Below are 17,653 nucleotides of genomic sequence, written 5' to 3'. Positions count from 1 at the left end.
AGCAGCCACTGAGCTACCCTGCTTAATATGCCATTGGTTACATGCTATTTGATTAGCTGACCGTGTCAGCCACAGCAGAGGTCTGACACATGTTTTCAGAACCAGTTCTGTGGAGCAAACAGATGAAGTAATGAGCAGGGAATGTGGTTTGGTGGAAATTGTTTGGAGGAAATGATGCAGGATTCATTAGAGCAGAGATAACTTCACTGACAGCAGATTAAACTGATAAATGAGACACTAATCCTTTGAACAGTACAATCATGATTAAACTAGGTGCATCCACATTTGTCACAATGTCAAGGCAGATATGCAAATAGTTTTGATTACACTGAAATGATAGATGGATGGATTACACTGTAAATGGTCAGGGTTAGGCCAGAATGGTGAGATTGGTTGGAGCTAACAGGCTACAGTAACTCACCACGTCAGGTTCCACTCCTGTCGGCCCAGGACAGAAACCTGAGGCTGCAGTGAACACAGACTCGCCAAGCCTCAGAATTTGTCAAAATTTGGCATCTGCAGAACTGATGTGATGCAGTCATGACAACATGAACCAGAATCTCAAAAGATCTGTGTGATTCATTAACCTGGATTACTGCCCAGAGCATGACAAAGATCATACACACAACTGTTTTTGTCCTGCTATAAACCAGTTATGTGTGTTTCTTGATGAAGCTGCACATGCAATTAGACACCTCACAGATTTCATCAGATGCCTTTGAAATGACTAAAACAACCATCTGTCTTTCAAAAATCTGATTTCTTTTTTTGCAACCCAGAAATGCACAAGGAAACAGCACAAGACAACAAATATCTGGCTCTGAACTGCATGTGTTTGGAAATTTGAATCATAACAGTAGAAAGAAATATCTGCAGACATGGAGGAGGAGACTTCTGGTATCACTGAGTAATCTGTTCAAGTGAAAGATTCCAGTATGTTTTGATATTTGAGTCAGACCCTCATCATAGTAAAACACACTACTCACCTCTTAGTCAAAAAGTTAGTTAATCAAAAGTTTCCAAAGAACCAACATTTCCCCCTTATTTTTCTTTCTCTCTCAACTTTTACATCAATAGGGTAGTTTTTTTGAAATTATATATAAAATGTAATAATTCCATACAGTTTTTAAAAATATGTTTCATAAGAGATACACATCTCTGCCACGCTCCTGTCTCCTCCTTCCGCCTGATATATTCGGCTGTACCATTTGCATTCTGCAGATTAAGATCTCGGGCTGTTTCACACTTAAGCAAAAACCTTTACATCAGGTTCCTCTTACAGTGTTACACTATCAGGCAAGGGTGTAGATTTGCATAAAGTACTAGTTTAATTGCTGTCGAAAAATCCCATGAAAATGTCACGATAAATACTATGACTTCTTTTTATAACTTACTATACTGTGACGTTTTTATGCCCTACTATATGATGTTTATTTGCCTATGTAACATGTATAATATAAACACATACTACAATACATGTTTTTATTAGCTAGACATATATGTCAATATATGATATTGTTCCAATTTCTAACAGGTTTCATATGCAATTTTTACATATATAGGCTATACTTCAAATAAATATATGTACATATATTTCATATATGCACGCATGTTCATATATTATATTTGCATAGGGGCATTTCTGATTGTAAATCTAGATCTTATATGTTAATATAAGAAATCCATTTATTTTTGGAGGGGTGGCGAGGTTGTCCCTACCAAGGTTGAGACCAAACCTACGCCCTTGCTTTCACGTGTAACAGCACCTGCAGGTTCATTTTAATACTCTACTGCAGCAGAGAAAACACGGAGTTGTTTACTTACATTAGAAAGCTGCAGATGTCCATCAAACAAAGCATCTATTCACAGTATTCAGACTACTGAAATACAGTCATGAAATAAATGACTTCATGAAGTATCATTGGAGATATAACCAGATACAACACTACATGATTGCTGCAGACAATCAGAAGGTTCAGAGGTTGAGTTGATTTCACTGTTTGTGACTTCTTGTGGCTCAGAGAAATCCTCCACCGTGGTGTGAAAGTAGCTCTTGTTTGTGATGCATGTTATTTGCTGAGGGGCTGGTCTCTCGCTGAGCAGCTCTACTGACTGTGGACAGTAGGCTTTGTGTGGCTCTGACAAGGATGAAGGAGAGGACTGGGAACCAGGAGAGCACAGTGTGTTCAGGGGTTCAGGATCTCTCAGTGCGGTTGCTTCAGTCAGAAGAGGGCGGGTGTGAAGTATCTCAATGTCACAGCTAATGCACTCCTCCACTTTGTGAGACTGCACCCTTTCACCAGCCTATACAAACATGTAGAAGGGATTATAATATGTAGGTACCTAAGGAAAATAATTACATGAGTTTAGATAATAGAAGCAAGTTCATATGTGTGATCCTAACATACACAAAAATAGTGTGTGTGCATGACTACGGCAGGTGAATCGGCACAGAAGTTGAACTACTTTACCGTACGGCTTGCTACAATAGGGATTTCCGGGGTACGACTTTCTGTAATGACTGTCAGTCGGACTCAAAGACAAATGTTTCAAATGTTTTCTGTTTAATTGAAATCTGTAGGGGGTCATGGTCATTGCCCTAAATAACATGTTCTTGCCATTTTCAATCATTTCTACAACAGAAGTAGAAAGTAAAATGTTATTGTGGCCACTTGTCAGAAAAAAAAAAATGATTATGTACTAAATGTATCTTAAGATTAGCACATAGCATTTTTTTTTTGTTGTGCATCATTTGACTGTTTCAGTAATGTGTCCATACCTCATGCAGGAAGCCGTCTATCTCAAAGGATTTGATGTTCATTCCAGCAGGATAAACAAATATCTCCTTCAGCCCTCTCTTCAGCCTGGAAGAGACACAACACAAAAAGATAAGATGGGAGAGAGACTGCGGGTCGTCTTCCTCAGGGATGAATGTTTAACTGAAGATTTAAAGATGAAGTTACTCACATCTTTCTCTGAGGCCATAGGAGGATGGTGCAGCCCAGCAGTAACAGGATCGGGGTCAGTATCTTGGCCAGGTGAGCAGAGTCTACTGGAGGAAAATGAAGATGAACAGTTTACACAACCAAATAGTAAATTTCAAGCTTGTGCACTGGTACTTGAGAATGCTTAGTCAAGATCCTTAGTCAAGAGGAAAAACAATAGTTAAATGGACTTATTTAGATGAACTGTTGTATCTCTACGGTTGCACTGGATGTTATGGCGCTCACAGTTGGTTCTGGTCCTGAAGGGGATCGTGCCTGGTATTCCAGGCCCCGCCTTGGTGAGAGCGCTCACAGAGAACCTGTACTCATGGCCCTGCTTCAGATCCTCTATGGTCACAGACTTCTTCCGAGGGTCTTCCAACAACATATCTAAATGTGCACAAGATTATTAATGCCTTGTATCATGTTACTGAGCGTCATCATAACTCAAGTGTGAAATTCAAACATATGATTGTTGAGTACAGTCCAATATTTTATTTTTCAAAACAGTCATACTTTGCATTTATTTGAACAGAGAAAGATCAAAATCAAGAATTATCAACACTGGAATCTGTCCTCTGCACATACTTGCAATATTACCTGGCCGCGTATTAGATCCTACTTCCTGTACAGTAACCAGGTAACCAGTGATGAATGCCGGATGAGCAGGATCATCCTCATTGTAATGCCACTCCAGTGTCACAGATGAGGGAGTACTCTGAACAGGTTTAACCACACTCGGTTGTTGTACGGCTTCTGGGAAAAAAATAGTTTGGTTTTCAGAAAGAGAGCCAGACAAAATCGATTAGAAGCGGCAGATTTCAGTCAACAATGGAACTTCCCCAAACTGATATAAAGCCACAGGGACTTTCTATCAGACGCTTGCATTGTTGTGCCGAGGTCAGAATCTGCTGCAAAAGCTTTTGGGGTTATTTTCTTATAAAAATGAAACCTGGTGTTCTGTCCACAGACGTCAATCAATAATATCATTAGCATTGCCTTCCTCTCTCTGCTTACTCCGCTACTTATCTGACAAACAGGTCTCTAATGTGCTCATTAGAGCCTCAGATGATTGTGTTGAAACCTTGATAGCCACACCACACGAGCAGTTTCCTCATCTCCCCTGCAGTAATCTGTCCGACCTTCCTGTCTGTCGAAACACCAGTTCTAGAACTTGCTTTAAAGCTCTCTATCAGTAAAACACTGACTAACCTCATGAACGAATACGGTTGTCAGATGTACCTAATACAAGAACACACACACACGCACGCACGCACGCACGCACGCACGCACGCACGCACGCACGCACGCACGCACACACGCACAAACTCATAAACCAGTAACACTTACGAAGCTCTTGTGAGTATCCGGTCTGTACCTCCAGTAGTCTGTGTCCATTTTCTGTGCATCCATAGATATTAAATGTGTACCTACGACCTGCTTTGAAATTGCCTGTGAAATATAGGGTGTATGACAATGAATGCAAAAACAGCACACGCTTACAGTGATCAGTAAAGGAAGACGAAATAAAACAAAACCATACTAGCAGGTAGGAATAATGTGTGGTTTCCCTCTTGCATCTTTATCCACCGCAGAGTACAAGGCACCGCATTTCCCTGATTGCACCACTCCACTGTATAAGCACAAGTGGCAGTGCTCAGCTCAGGCCAGGACAGATTGAAACCACCAGCTGGGCTGCTGCTCAGCCGCCTCTCTACCTGCAGGTTCTCTGGACACAAACACAAATTTAACACCACTTCAGTATTTCGATAAAATGGATTTATTTGCTTCAAAAATAAATATCTAAGTGATGCATCCAGAAAAGTAGTGAAGTAGTTGTGAGGGTCGATTCCATACACAATATTAACAACGAAACAAAAAATCAACTACACACCGAAAAAGAAAAGAGTTAGCAATATGACATGACAGACGAAGCACTTATGCTTAATCACCACTGAGCTGAGAGAGACTCAGATGACTCAATGTGTTCCTCACCTCTGTTGTCTATCTTTGGGATGGTGATGTGAGCATTGATGGGGGGGCAAGGGTGAAGGACAGCCTGGACAGTGAAGTCACACTGTCCTGGACCGATGAGGACCTCTGCCTGGGTCTGTGCACCGTCCTTCCTCTCAGTCCTGTTTTGGCCGTCCTGCGACCACTGGACTGTGTAACGTTGGGCGGTTTCAGTGGTTGCTGAGCCAGGAGCATTCTGAGAACAGAGGTGGTCAAGAAGGTTCATGCTGTGGTGATATATATTCCCCCAGTTAAACCAAACAAAGTGTTTGAGCACCATTGCCCCAAAACAGACAAGATTAGAGTCTCACCAGCGTCCACAACAGAGTAACTTGACGACTGTAGATTTCAGACGTCTGCTTTAATCTCCTCCATAAGTTTAAGGTCACAAACGGACCTGAAGAAACCACATGAAGATTATTTGTTTTATAGGCATCAGCTGATAATTCAATTCTGCTACCAGTGTACTTGTCTGCTGAAGATAAAGAGTATATAAAGAAGGAAAATGGAATTTGAGGAGGAACATTTCAAGGTCTTGGTCTGAAACAGTGTGAAATATTACACATGGTCTTGACTCAAACTTCATTGGATTTGGGACTTGGAGTGGACTTGACCACACCCTGTATACAACATACTATCCTGGTAACACACTTTTTGTACTTACAGGTTTTGAATGGTAAGGCATGTGTCCATTTTCCCCAGAGCCTGCCGTTGACAGAGCAGCGTACCTTGGTAGAGTAGAGTGTGTTGGGGAGCAGATCTTCCAGTTTGAATTTGCAGCGACCACTCGCACTATTGCAGTTTAACTGTTACAAACACACAGAAGGAGGGTAAAAAAAAATGCGCTAAAACTTCCACTTTTGCATTGTGAACATTTGACTTAAACCAGGTTAAGCTCACCTCGGTGGTGCTGCCTGGGTCTACAGAGACCTGACAGATGAGGTTCAGACCAGTCAAGTTACCTTGGATGATCCAGGACACAGTGGTGTCTGCCACCCCAGGGCTCACTCTGTCCCATTCCACAACTGGAACCACTAACGGCAACCCACACATGAAATCCACACACTTGATAAAAGTTCATATTAAATTCATTCATGAATGTTGCTGGAGTCTTTAGGGCTTTAAAAACGCAACTGAAACTGTATGGCTGCAAAATACACTGTATGTTCAATATTCTGTTTAGATGTTTGGGTGACCTCTGACCTCTGTCAGAGATATTGAAGCTGTGGCTCTCTGTCTCCTCTCCCAGCTGGTCCTTCACCACCACTCTGATGTTGTATTGTTCCAACTTAGGGATGGCTGCAAAAGTACAAGACGACGGCTCGCAGTTGATGGGAGCCTGGTCTGAGTTCCTGTGTTTTCAACAACAGAGAAGGGGATGGGGAAATTCTCATGAGACATCCAACTACAAGTGGCAAGTTAAGTCCAAAAAATTTGACAAGAGCAAAAGAGGTTCGTACACATGGCCGTATCAAAGAGGGAACTGGAAGAAAAAAAGTGCTTAAGAGAATAACTCTTCCACACACCATCGTTTTGCATAACCCTCACTGATTGTAGCTGAGCGCGTTTCCAAAAACACTGCAATCTATGCCTGAAATTCTGTACGTAAAGGTACAAGTACATGCTGGGTGTTTGGTATTGTGCGTGCTTACTCTATGTGAAGAGTGCGTGTTTGGTTGTTGTGATCATGTGGATGTCGATATCTGCCTGGATCCCAGGTGCAGGTGACAGTTGTCATCTGTGAGGTCGCACAGCTGAGGTTTCTGGGCTTCTGGGCAGGAACTACAACCCACAGATACACACATGAATAAATATTTGTAAAAAAAACAACAAAAAAAACCAACCTTTGGATCATTAATATTAAAAGGAAATCAAGAATGAAAACAAAAACAATGATGATTCAAACTTACAACTGACATAGTTCCAGACGGAGTACTCCTCGCCTGTTGTGTCACCACAACTGAGTAACAGAGCGTTAATGTCTGTTGTTGGGATGGTCAGGTTTTCTACAGAGATAGCCTTGACTCTGGCTCCGATGCTGATCAGAGGGTATTGGCTCTTTTTGACGGCTATGCTGGTGATATTGACTCCTTTGGGGGGAACACAGCAGAACATGGCACTGGTGCCTTCTCTTAGCACCCGCTGGAATGGGAACATCTTGGTCTTATCCTTTGCCTTACATCCTACAAGCCACAGAGGAAAGTAATGAGGACCTGACCAGCCTCGCATACGAGCAGTGGTGCTACTAAACACATCTATAATCCCTTGGATGTTCTCGAACCACTGAACCCTCACTACCATCACTACCTTAGTACAAGATGCTCAACAAGATGTCAAATCTGGATGTGTGGAAGTATAAAGGCTACTATATACAACATAATGTTACGCATTGAAGTTAACATTGCATCAGACATTTGCAATGACTGAAAACATGTCGTACAATCGTTGAGAAACACTAATTTAAAGATTGGTGAAAGGGAAGAGAAAATGGATGCTGGCCTCACTCTTGCTGAGAAAACAGAAGCTAGTGTTTATCTGATGTCATGTTCTTATCAGTGAGTGCACACAGGAAACAGATCTGTTCCCTATATATATTTGGTTTGGTTTTACTCACACACATTGAATATTATGGTTTAGAACAGGATCATCTCACCACAATTAGTTACCCATTTGCTCCAGGGACTCGGGGCAGACTGATTGTAGAAATATCGTATCCTGACCGAGTGATCCACACACTCCAGAGGCAGATCAGAAGTCCATGTCCATGTGTGTTCGTGTGAATCTGCAGAGGGTGCACTGACATTTTTCTAGATTAACAGAGAAAAATAGTACATACATTTGAGTTTGCGTTGGTAGTTATCCATGACGTCATCGTTCATAGAAAATCCAGTTAAAAGCAGGATAATCACGACCATAAAATGCTTGAGATGTAACTAAACAGAGGTTTCAAGCAGCAAGAAATTCCAGGCAAAAAAAAAAAAATCTTCAGTACTCACGTTGTAAATAATAGTGTGGCTTTCAGTACGGCTGATCTGGATCTCATTAATTTCAGCCACTATGCCACTGTGGTTTACCAGCCAGCTCACCACAAGGCTTTGCCTGCCCCTATCAGCCTGTAGATTACTGATGCTCGGTACTGGAAGCTGCCAAACTGAAACAAAATTCAACACAATGTCTGTAAAATTGTAGGTCATATTTGAGATTCACAATAGGAACTGAAAGAATTGAAATGAATTAAGCTTACCAGTGTCCAAGCAGCATCCACTGAGATACTCCGAAAATATTAGATACAACCGAAGCAGGATAATCAAAGACTTTCTGAAACTTTTCATCCTCTCAGCAGAAAAACGATCGAAGTGAAACCAGAGGGAAGCACTGACTGTTAACTGCCTGTGCTTACTCAGTCTCATGAGCCAATGATTAATGACAGCCTGACTGCAAATACTTTCATAGTATTGTGTAATAATGTCACCTCGAAACCCCAGGGTGTGCAAATGTCAAACGGATGTTGCTGTTTTACACATGGCAGAATACACATAAAAAACGGATGTGTTCCACAAGCGTTTTATATACAGCACAATATTAATATGGCACATCACAGTTCTGATTACAGAGATTACAAGAGAACACATATCCAACAAAATATTATTACTGCTGACAGTGCATAAAGCAATTTACATACAATAAATTATCAGAAAAGGAGGTGAACAGAAAAAATATAGCAATTCTTTACAGAAATCAATTACAGTATCAGATAGCAAGATTTTTGGCACTTAAGTGAGAAAAATGAAGCTCCTCCTCCAACACAGTGTGCATAGGTAGCCTTTCCATAAAACTATACATATATTTAATATCTATACAATAATGTCAGTATATTTATATGTCTTTTAGATGCTCACAGTCCCTCATAAATATTATCAAAGATCACATGGAGAAATAATAGCACTCTATACATAGTTTGGGGAAAGACTCGATTGGCTTCTCAAATATTTCCATTTTCTTTTAAGTGCTCATTGGAAAATAGATTCAATACCTCTATGCAGATTTCCTGGTGCTTTAGGTACCTCTGCCACCAAACAAGTCCAACGCATAATAAAAAGAATTATAGTAGAAGTAAAAACACAAGGAGTACAAGTATAAAAGCTGATTTACAAATAGCTTGTTTGCAAAAAGGCACAATGGTTTCATCACGCAGGAAGAGAATGATTAATGTCTGACATACACTGACAAAGGCACATCCAGTCTGCGTATGCTTCCTCCCTGCAACTATTCCCTTATCTGATTATACAGGTTTTAAAAATTAACCTATATCCATCACATTTAGATGGATGCAAATGCACACATTCACAAACACATGTAAGCAACAGATATACTGTATTATTGTCAGTCCAGTTATGTGTCTGGCAACTTGCACTGTTTGTTTCTCTTGAATGATTCTCAGAGATAAACGATGTTCTCCTCGCCTCCCTCCTCCCCGTTCTGTCCTTCAAGAGAGAGGTAAGCCTGCGGGGGAAGGAGGGGGGTGAGAGAGGGAGAGGAGGAGTAGTCCTCGTAAAGTCCATGACCTGTGACCTCTGACCTCCAGGGCCCCAGGGATCGCCTGTCCAATGGTGGGCTGAAGTCTGCTGGAAGGAGAGCAACAGAAGATCTTAAGACAAAGATCACCACAGTATGGTTTCTTACAATCTTGTATGATTTCATATGTAGTTAATATTTTTACTGTTGTTGGTCCTGTGTGGCTGTGCAGCGACCCTGCTTCCGAATGGGTGCACAGAGTCGTTCAGAGGCCGAGGGCAGCTGTGGTTGTTGCTGTAGTTTGGGTACGTCAGACCGCCTGGAGGCTGTTTGCTGTGTGCCTGGCTCAGCAGGGTGTTGAGGCTGTTGTACAGGCTGGCGCTGAGGCCGAGGTTAGCGGTGTAGCTGGAGCCATGCAGGAGGCCGTCGTGGTTCTTCCTCGACGTGGAGAGCAGACACTGGTGCTGGTTGTTGTTGGCGGGCTGGTGGGGGTGGTTATGCTGGAGGGAAGTGAGCAAAGCTGCTTCATTTTCATACACTGAACAGCTGCCATCCAGACTGCCTGAGCGGCTGTGGCTGGTCACCTGGGTGAATGAAACAACAGCAAAAGAGCAGAGGACATGGTTTGCTCAACAGTGTTCAGTGAGTTTTTTATTTATTTTTTTTTGCTGCCTTCCCCTTCCTGTCTTTCCTTCTCCCCCCTCTCATACCTTGTATCCATCCAGTGGTATTGTAACAGGCAGACTGCTCTGGCGGGTGTGTCTCCAGCTCTGGAGAAGCCTCTGCTGGGCTTCAATCCTCTCCTTCTCCCTCTCCACACTCCTCTGGCCCTCCCTCAGTCTGTCCAGATTTTGCTGATACTCCAGCAGCTGGGCCTCCAGCTCCTCACGCTCGCAGCGCAGACGCTCAGCCTCCAAGAAGCACTGCTGCTCTCGTTGCTCCAGCACAGTCTCCTGTGTGCTCTGTAAACACACAAGGCACATGCGCATCAGAAAGTTCAGGCACCATCTATCTCTCTCTGTGGTTATGATAGATTTACACACAACTGGGAGTAAAGGCTTTAAAATAAGCTTGCAACTTCAGCACAACTGGATATCAGATTTGCAGTATTAAAAACATTTGACAGCTTTTGGTCATCTGTTCTTTTTTTCCCCATCTGTCTTATTGTTTGTGTTTCTTCTCTTGCACTTAGTCAAATGTAGGCACAAGTAATAATGGCAAAACAACAAGCAGAGAATATTGCAGCTACAGTATCTAAAACAACACATTTTAGTGTTGGACACAGAGCAAGTGACAAAAGCCTTGACGGACAACAATGAACTGCTGCCACGTTTTTGATTTCATCAGAATATGTGTTCAGAAACGAGTTACGTAGTAAGCCTCATGTACAGGCGGGAACTCCCATTTGCCTGTGGAGGTTGAAGGAAAAAGGAAGTGACAACACTTCACCACAACATAACACTTCAGTATCACTGCACATTATGAGCTGATAGTGTATATTTAGACCTGTTTCTATTAACTGTATTATTGAGTCAAGGATGTAGCATATCAACTGGTGGTGTTTTTTACTTTTTACATTGTATTTGAGAGCTGTGATTCAGATGTGATGAGAGGGATGTGGCAGAAAGTGGCACAGATGAAAAATATGGGTGAGACCTCAGTGTGCCCAAAGCTAAGCACAACACTTTTTGTGTAGCACCAAGCCGCCTTGGAATGAGAACAGAGAAAGACAGGAAAGACAAGTGAGAGAACATTTAAGTGAGAACATCAGCTGTGGCTCACCTGTTTTTTCTCTCTGACCAGACACTCTTTGTCCCAGCGCTGCTGCTCCTGTTTCAGCTTCACATGGAGTTTCTGCACCTCAACCACTTCTTCTTTCTTCCTCTCTAAACCCTTCTTTTCTACTTCCTCTTTCTTCTTATCAATATTCTTCTGTTTCTCCTGCTCCTGGTTAAAAACAGAATGAAAAGGCAACTAAATTCTAGTCTTACTTCCTCAAACCACAGATACACTGGTATGAGTCTACATGTAGTAAAAACATTTATTTCAACACGAATATCCTGTGACTGTTACCAGACTGTTTTGTAGGGAAGTCAGGGTTCGGAGCTGAGGTCTTTCTCCCTCCTGGAGAAGGAGTTTCTGGACTTCATAGCAGCTGTCCTGGAGGGTCACAGCAGCCTGCAAACACAAGGAGGAAACAACTGATTACTACCCATAATATAAAAAGTTTAAGGCTGATATCAGGCTGGAAATGTGACAACATCTTTACAAATTCAAATCCAGTTTTATTGAATCCATATCCCTCCAAACCACATATCAAAACTATTTAAGTTTAGATTTTGGTTAGATTAGGGTAGATTTAAACATTTTACAACAAGCTTTGTTCATCAAAATACATTTACATACACTGTGCCAACTGATCAATTAACTCTGTCCTTTCAGTCTGGATATCAAACCACAGATAGTGAGACTTGTGTATTTTCTCACCTGCAGACTGTAGAGAAGCTGAGTCAGGCTCTGGACACTCTCTGCCACCTACAGGACAATGTGTTAATACAGGGGAACAGTAATGTACACTTACACATTAGCAAACATTGCTGATGGGAACTACAGTGATTGAACCTTTAACAGTGTCCCTTTGGTGTCTCCTCTCCTCAGATCGACAGCAGAGCTCCACAACACGCTATCCGGCCCCGTCAACTCGGTGTCTGATCCGAGAGAGGTGGAGCTCATACTGAGCGTGCTGAGATAATCTGCTGTAGGAGCAAGGAAATGGAGAAGGACCATGGTGAACGGCACATCTTGTGTATTATGCAATGTGGTTCACCCACATCAGTAAAGGTCAACTTTTATGTGAGAGAGCAACGTCAACTTGAGGACAAACATACAAAATGACATTCAGAATTACAGTGTATATCTGCGGCTCACGTTCAGAGGGAGACTCCTGGATGCTGCTGCCGTGACTGTTGTAGCTGCAGCACTCTGGTCCTCGGACAGGAGAGTTCTGACTTTGCACAGAAAGGCCATCGCGAACCTGAAGAATGTTGATCAGATTCTCTGCTGCAAAAGAAGCGAATGTATGTCAAAACTCGTGATTATTCTGTGAACAACACAAATCTACACCATATCACTCTCAAAAAAACAAAGATTCAGTTGCAACTATTAGTCGTTTCCTACAATACTGTAGGAAGCTCTCAGCAAGACTGGTGAGTGAACAGCTGTTGATACTTACGCTCGCGATGTAGCAATAGCAAAATTTACAAATAACTCCTTTAAGTGTCCCAGGAAGTCACAAGCAGTCAGTATTCATTCACAGGAACAGAGAGCCATGCTATGCTTTTTTCTGCCCAGCAAATTAAATTGTCTGCTCAGCAAAAGGGAAAAAAACTCACAGGACAGTGAGGGAGATGTCACGAAGCATGCGCAGCACATGGCAACACAAGGTCTAATCAACCAGAATAAGTGAAAACACCTGTGTAAGTGTACCATGGCTAATTAGCTATGTACTAGGGGCTTTAAGAAACTGGTATAATTTGTTCAAATTGATATATAAAGTGTAAAAACTGTAAAAACTCCCAAAAATATTGCGTAAAGCCCCCTTTTCAGCAAGGAGTCAGCCCTGTGTATAAAGTGCTATAGTGTTGGATTCAATATTTGATATCTATATTTGATTTCTCAAACATAGATATCATACAATAGGAAATATAGATCAACATAGATTTCCACACACCCAAAAGATTTGTATTTCAAAGTCAGTGTGGTGATGCAGATGAAAGTGAAAGTGAGAAGATTAACTGAGCAGTCTGCCAGAGTGGTGCATTCATATTCCTTTTTTTTGGTAGTTTAGTCATAAATCATGATAATAAGCCGCTGTTAGGCTGACGAAATATATTCTCAAACTGATATACACAGCATGACTCCATCACCACATAGCCACACAGTAGCTTTCTCACCTTCTCTGAGTGCAGCTGTCAGCAGTGAGGAGGCCTGCCGTGGCACCTCACTGTCTGTATCTGATTGCACCAGCAGATGGCGATGTGGTACAGGTTCTGGTGAGCGGAGGGTTAACTCAGTGAGCTCAGCATACAAGTGCAACTTCTCCTCCAGGCTGCTGCAGATACGCTGGTCCTGACCCAACAGTGTCTCTGCACAAAACATGCACTATGATTCAGACATTGTTTTTTATGGTTTATATCACAGAATGATTTTTGATGTTTCATAGCTACACAAGCTCTCCACAATATAAACAAATGACATCTTGACGAACACAGATAACAGATAAAATGTGCGTGTTCATTGTGCATTTTTATTTTTTTTACCTTGGAACTTGTTGATCTTCTGAACCCTTGCTTCTGCAGCTCGCCTGACCTCCTCTGTCTCAGCACTTCGCTCTTCCTCCTCCTCTTCCTCAGGACAACTGCCAGGTAGACAAGTGGGTTAGATAATGAGTAACACACATACACTTGCAGACACTGGCCATGCACACAGATTCAAAGTAGGACAAACACACACCTCTCCACAGCTTGTCGTATGTGTCTCATCCATGCATTCCTCTCCTCTCGGGTGGTGGTGTGAACTTCATACATCTCTGGTCCCACTGAGGAGGCGGAGATAAGGAACATCCCTCTCTCCTCATTGGCTACTTCTCGAACTATGAGCTTCTGCAGAGGGATTACTGGAGGCTTCTGGTCCTGAAAGAGTGGATAGAGCCCATAAAAATGGGGTTGACGGATTGAAGGAAATGGATGGACAGTGGGCCAAGGTGTCTGGGTTGAGGCTTACCACAGCAGCAAATATGAAACGCTGGTCTTTCTCTTGTAGGAAAACTAGCACATCTGTGAGCAGGAGCGCCAAAGTATCTGAAAACGTAGAAAAGTAGAAATACATGCAGATTGGTTGTTTCAAAACTCAAAAAATCTAGTGGCACAGATGATGTCATACACACCTTTTAGACGTCCTGTGGCAGTCTTCCAGTAGACCAGCCCTTTATGCTGCAGATACCTGTGTTTGCTGTGCAGGTCCTGTTTGCGAAACACCTTGCCATTCTTGAGCTTGGCAAAGCTCTTGTTCTCCAGCCGGGCCAACACTTCCTGCAACTCCTGACACCTCTCATACTTATTCACAGTCAGGTCCACTGTGGTGACAACGTCACGGATCTGAACCAGGGCACTTGATAAGTCACAGTGTTCTTGACTTCCCTCTGTGGGGGCAGAGAGGCAGCACAGAGATAATAAAAACAAACACAGTTTTTCAATTATGCTGCATTCAAAGTAAAAATAACAAGACTACATGTAAACGTAGTACACAGCTGGACTGTGTATTGGGTGTGGAGTGTGGGGGTTTGGCTAAGCCTCTTGTGACAGGCGGTCAGGCAGTCACCCAGCCTGCCTGGGTTCCCGGGCTTATCAGGATCTGCAGCAAGGTAGAGTTGTGCTTCCAATTCATTGAGACTCGCCTCCATTACGGCAAACTACATTCATTACATGTACCATATTGCCATAGGCTATAAACGCCCCCTTAATAGAAACTGTTAGAGCCATTTTTATTTTGAAAGAGAAACAGTCGTTAGGGAAACTCCAACTCAGCATTCGGCTGACCAATGGTGGAAATATGATCACTCAGTCAGTCAGCGAATCAGTCATGGACATTTGTGATTATAGGACTGGCCCCGCTCTTGCAGTCGAGCCAAAAACTTCAGACATTTAGGCTGTTTATATATTCCACACAAAGCACAGTCACACAAAGAGACGTGTTTCACACATGTTAGCTCTCTGCTTACATAACTGTTAACAGATTTGTGTAGGACACAGTAGAGCTGACTTACCCTGAGTGTACTGTAATATCCTCTCCAGCAGCACTGGATACTTGGTGATACGCTGAGTGACCAGCAGGATGAATTCAGGAACCTCTCTCCGCCTGACCAGAGAGTTATTGCTCTGTTGCTGTGAACAGAGATAAAAACTCAAAATATGAACGTCACCTGTTCAATCATTTTACTGTAAAACCCTCATTTTTTAAAAGCACAAGAGGTCAGGGGTCTTACTCTGACAAAGTTTTGGAGTTTCTTATTCTGTTGCTGCAGGTCTTTGAAGACATTGACAGCCTCGGTGTGGTGACTGCAGAACTCGCCGTACACCTGCTTCATCTTCTCAGCGTTTTCATCTGAGAACTGAGAGAGAGAGAGAGAGAGAGAGAGAGAGAGAGAGAGAGAGAGAGAGAGAGAGAGAGAGAGAGAGAGAGTATCAGACAGTGAGTGTAGACTTGTATCTGTGTCTTTATATGCATGAATGAATCTTCACCAACCTGCTGAAGCAGTATGTCTCCAATCTGAAGGATGAGATAATTTCGGGGGTTCTCAGGTTGGGTTGCGGCCTGTCGGCGTTCCTGCAGCGCTCCGAAGAGGTTCCTGTGGAAGAGCAGCAAGGGATCCAAGCACGGGAAGATCCGGGCCACACAGTCCCAGTCCAGCTGCAGCTCCTCCAGCATGCCTCTCCTGAACACCTCCGACATAACCGTCAAGGTTTGGATGTGGTGCAGCTCTGTCTGCATCAGCTCTGTGGGGGAAGGTGATTATAACAGAATTTTAGAAGCAATGGGTAAGATTGGCCAGAAGCAGATTTCAACAGCTACATGGACATTTTGTGGGAAAAAATAAGAGTAGCAAAGCTTTTTATGGATCACCAACGAGGAAGTGTGCGTCATGTATCCTGTCAGGTTTTCCAATCAATTAGCTTGATTACAGAAATGTGTCATTCTTTGCTTCAACCCACTGATGTTCAATTGAATCAATAAGATCTGCTTTACAATGCTCATAAAATAACACAAAGCTAAATGCTAGTAACACAAGTTTTTGGACGGAAGAAAGAAAGAATCTTCTCACCATAAATAACATCCTGTCGTTTAACGGTGTGCCTGTCGTGTTGCCTGCAGAACTCCGGACTGACTGCCAGACTCCATGACTCTGCGTCGAGGCCGAGCAGGTCAGCTGACAGGTCGCTCAGCAGAGGAGCATCAACAGCATCTGTGAGAACAAAAATAATGAACAATGTCTTAATTCTGAATCACTGTCCCCGCTAAGAAACTGAAATCCGGTAAGTCTGTCTTCCTCACCCTGTGTAATGATTGGCGGCTCAGTGGTTGGGGGAGTCATTGTGACCGGTGTTCCCTCATCAGACAATAAGCTGCTAGCACAAGCTGTCGCGCTGCATTCTCCGTCCACTCCCGCTGAGTCACTCAGCCGTCTGCAGAGAAACAAATCAAGTTGGAACTGAACATGAAACATTTTGACAAAGACAAAGAGAGTGTTGGCATGTCGGTGCATGTCGTTGTTATTTATTCTTTTAATTGATTCCAGCATTTGCAGTCAGATTGAAAACAGACTCTTTTGTCGCAGTGGTCATATTCCAGATTTAACAAATCCAAGTATTGCTTCGATCTATTGGTGAAACCATAATGAGGGCACTGCCGTCCTACCTGCTGTCTATAGAGATGGAGAGGCTTTTGGTGAGAGGGACGGCTGTTTCTCTCTTCTCTCTGGTCATCGATGGCAGTGAAGAGGAGGAGGAGGAGGAAGGAGAAAAAATGGAGGCTGGAGAGTTGTCTTTCACAGAGTCTAAAGAGGAGATCGGGAGCAACAGGAACAAGGATCAGTCACACCGTGGAGGCTTTTCATCACTCTACAAATAAATACTTCAAAACTCTGTTCAGTATTCAGACATTTTGTTTATATCTGTGTAGTCACTGAATGCAACAGTAACTGGATTATGGAGCTGTGAGGAGGTCTGCAGTTGATATCTGTCACTGTGTAACTGGGCATCCAGCCCACAGTTGTGACAATATGTTGTAGTAATTGAAGCTGATTGTGTTTGACCTTCACACTGTTGTCAGACATCAATGAGTGAAGACACAGATTTCACATTAAGAAATAAAATGATCCTGTCAGTGAGAGAGAAACACTTCATACTCATGCACAAAAACACACGTGGACACAACCCAGGCCAGATCCCCCACTGAGATAGATTAAAATGTAACTTTGTTTTACCAGGAAGAGAACAAGGAAGAGGGGGAGAGTGGGGAGAAATAGCTCACTTAATACACTACAAGAGAAACAAGGGAGGACAGGTGGAAACCAAATGAATCAA

At 42.8% G+C, this 17,653-nt stretch overlaps 2 protein-coding genes across 18 annotated transcripts in view; both read right to left on the bottom strand.

Moving 5' to 3' along the window:
* Positions 1–741: 741 nt before the first annotated feature.
* osmr (oncostatin M receptor) lies at positions 742–8,418 on the bottom strand. 6 transcript variants are annotated; one of them, XM_087173948.1, is made up of 17 exons: positions 8,242–8,418; positions 7,994–8,148; positions 7,651–7,804; positions 6,908–7,180; positions 6,650–6,779; positions 6,201–6,349; positions 5,898–6,031; positions 5,662–5,803; positions 5,309–5,394; positions 4,980–5,193; positions 4,528–4,713; positions 4,335–4,436; positions 3,573–3,737; positions 3,231–3,374; positions 2,968–3,052; positions 2,780–2,864; positions 742–2,304 (listed from the first exon to the last, which is right to left on the bottom strand). In XM_087173948.1, the coding sequence occupies exons 1-17, from the start codon at positions 8,405–8,407 to the stop codon at positions 1,909–1,911; spliced, it is 2,766 nt and encodes a 921-aa protein (XP_087030074.1). In that variant the 5' UTR covers positions 8,408–8,418; the 3' UTR covers positions 742–1,908. The 6 variants fall into 6 exon arrangements, with proteins under 6 accessions (XP_087030074.1, XP_087030075.1, XP_087030072.1 ...); XM_087173949.1 differs by having other exon boundaries at positions 3,573–3,740; positions 5,898–6,022; XM_087173946.1 differs by having other exon boundaries at positions 3,573–3,740; positions 8,242–8,417.
* Positions 8,419–8,545: 127 nt separating this feature from the next.
* LOC111654905 (rho guanine nucleotide exchange factor 28-like) overlaps positions 8,546–17,653 on the bottom strand; it is a 39,086-nt gene continuing 29,978 nt past the window's right edge. For 9 of the 12 annotated variants that reach the window (XM_087173936.1, XM_087173943.1, XM_087173942.1 and 6 more), the window contains 19 exons: positions 16,986–17,124; positions 16,623–16,753; positions 16,393–16,533; positions 15,816–16,066; positions 15,556–15,681; positions 15,337–15,454; positions 14,458–14,712; positions 14,295–14,371; positions 14,025–14,203; positions 13,832–13,929; positions 13,466–13,657; positions 12,441–12,572; positions 12,135–12,268; positions 12,000–12,047; positions 11,586–11,690; positions 11,295–11,459; positions 10,223–10,474; positions 9,718–10,096; positions 8,546–9,622 (listed from right to left, as the gene is read on the bottom strand). In XM_087173936.1, the coding sequence (XP_087030062.1) occupies positions 9,435–9,622; positions 9,718–10,096; positions 10,223–10,474; positions 11,295–11,459; positions 11,586–11,690; positions 12,000–12,047; positions 12,135–12,268; positions 12,441–12,572; positions 13,466–13,657; positions 13,832–13,929; positions 14,025–14,203; positions 14,295–14,371; positions 14,458–14,712; positions 15,337–15,454; positions 15,556–15,681; positions 15,816–16,066; positions 16,393–16,533; positions 16,623–16,753; positions 16,986–17,124 (3,110 nt within the window). In that variant the 3' untranslated portion in view covers positions 8,546–9,434. The remainder of the gene's footprint in view (positions 9,623–9,717; positions 10,097–10,222; positions 10,475–11,294; positions 11,460–11,585; positions 11,691–11,999; positions 12,048–12,134; positions 12,269–12,440; positions 12,573–13,465; positions 13,658–13,831; positions 13,930–14,024; positions 14,204–14,294; positions 14,372–14,457; positions 14,713–15,336; positions 15,455–15,555; positions 15,682–15,815; positions 16,067–16,392; positions 16,534–16,622; positions 16,754–16,985; positions 17,125–17,653) is intronic. The other 3 variants (XM_087173940.1, XM_087173939.1, XM_087173938.1) reach the window with 3 other exon arrangements.

Source organism: Seriola lalandi, unplaced genomic scaffold (genome assembly GCF_002814215.2).
Source record: "Seriola lalandi dorsalis isolate HSWRI2012SDOR001 ecotype SW California unplaced genomic scaffold, Sedor1 jcf7180002054294, whole genome shotgun sequence".
Classification (NCBI taxonomy): domain Eukaryota; kingdom Metazoa; phylum Chordata; class Actinopteri; order Carangiformes; family Carangidae; genus Seriola; species Seriola lalandi.
This window is presented reverse-complemented; position numbering and strand designations above follow the sequence as displayed.

Coding starts and splice junctions, on each gene's coding strand:
- osmr (XM_087173946.1), bottom strand. CDS start 8,407: ATGAGACTGAGTAAGCACAGGCAGTTAACAGTCAGTGCTTCCCTCTGG. Junction 3,741..4,334: donor CGGATACTCACAAGAGCTTC/GTAAGTGTTACT, acceptor TTTTTTTCCCAG/AAGCCGTACAACAACCGAGT. Junction 3,053..3,230: donor CTTCAGGACCAGAACCAACT/GTGAGCGCCATA, acceptor ATTTTCCTCCAG/TAGACTCTGCTCACCTGGCC.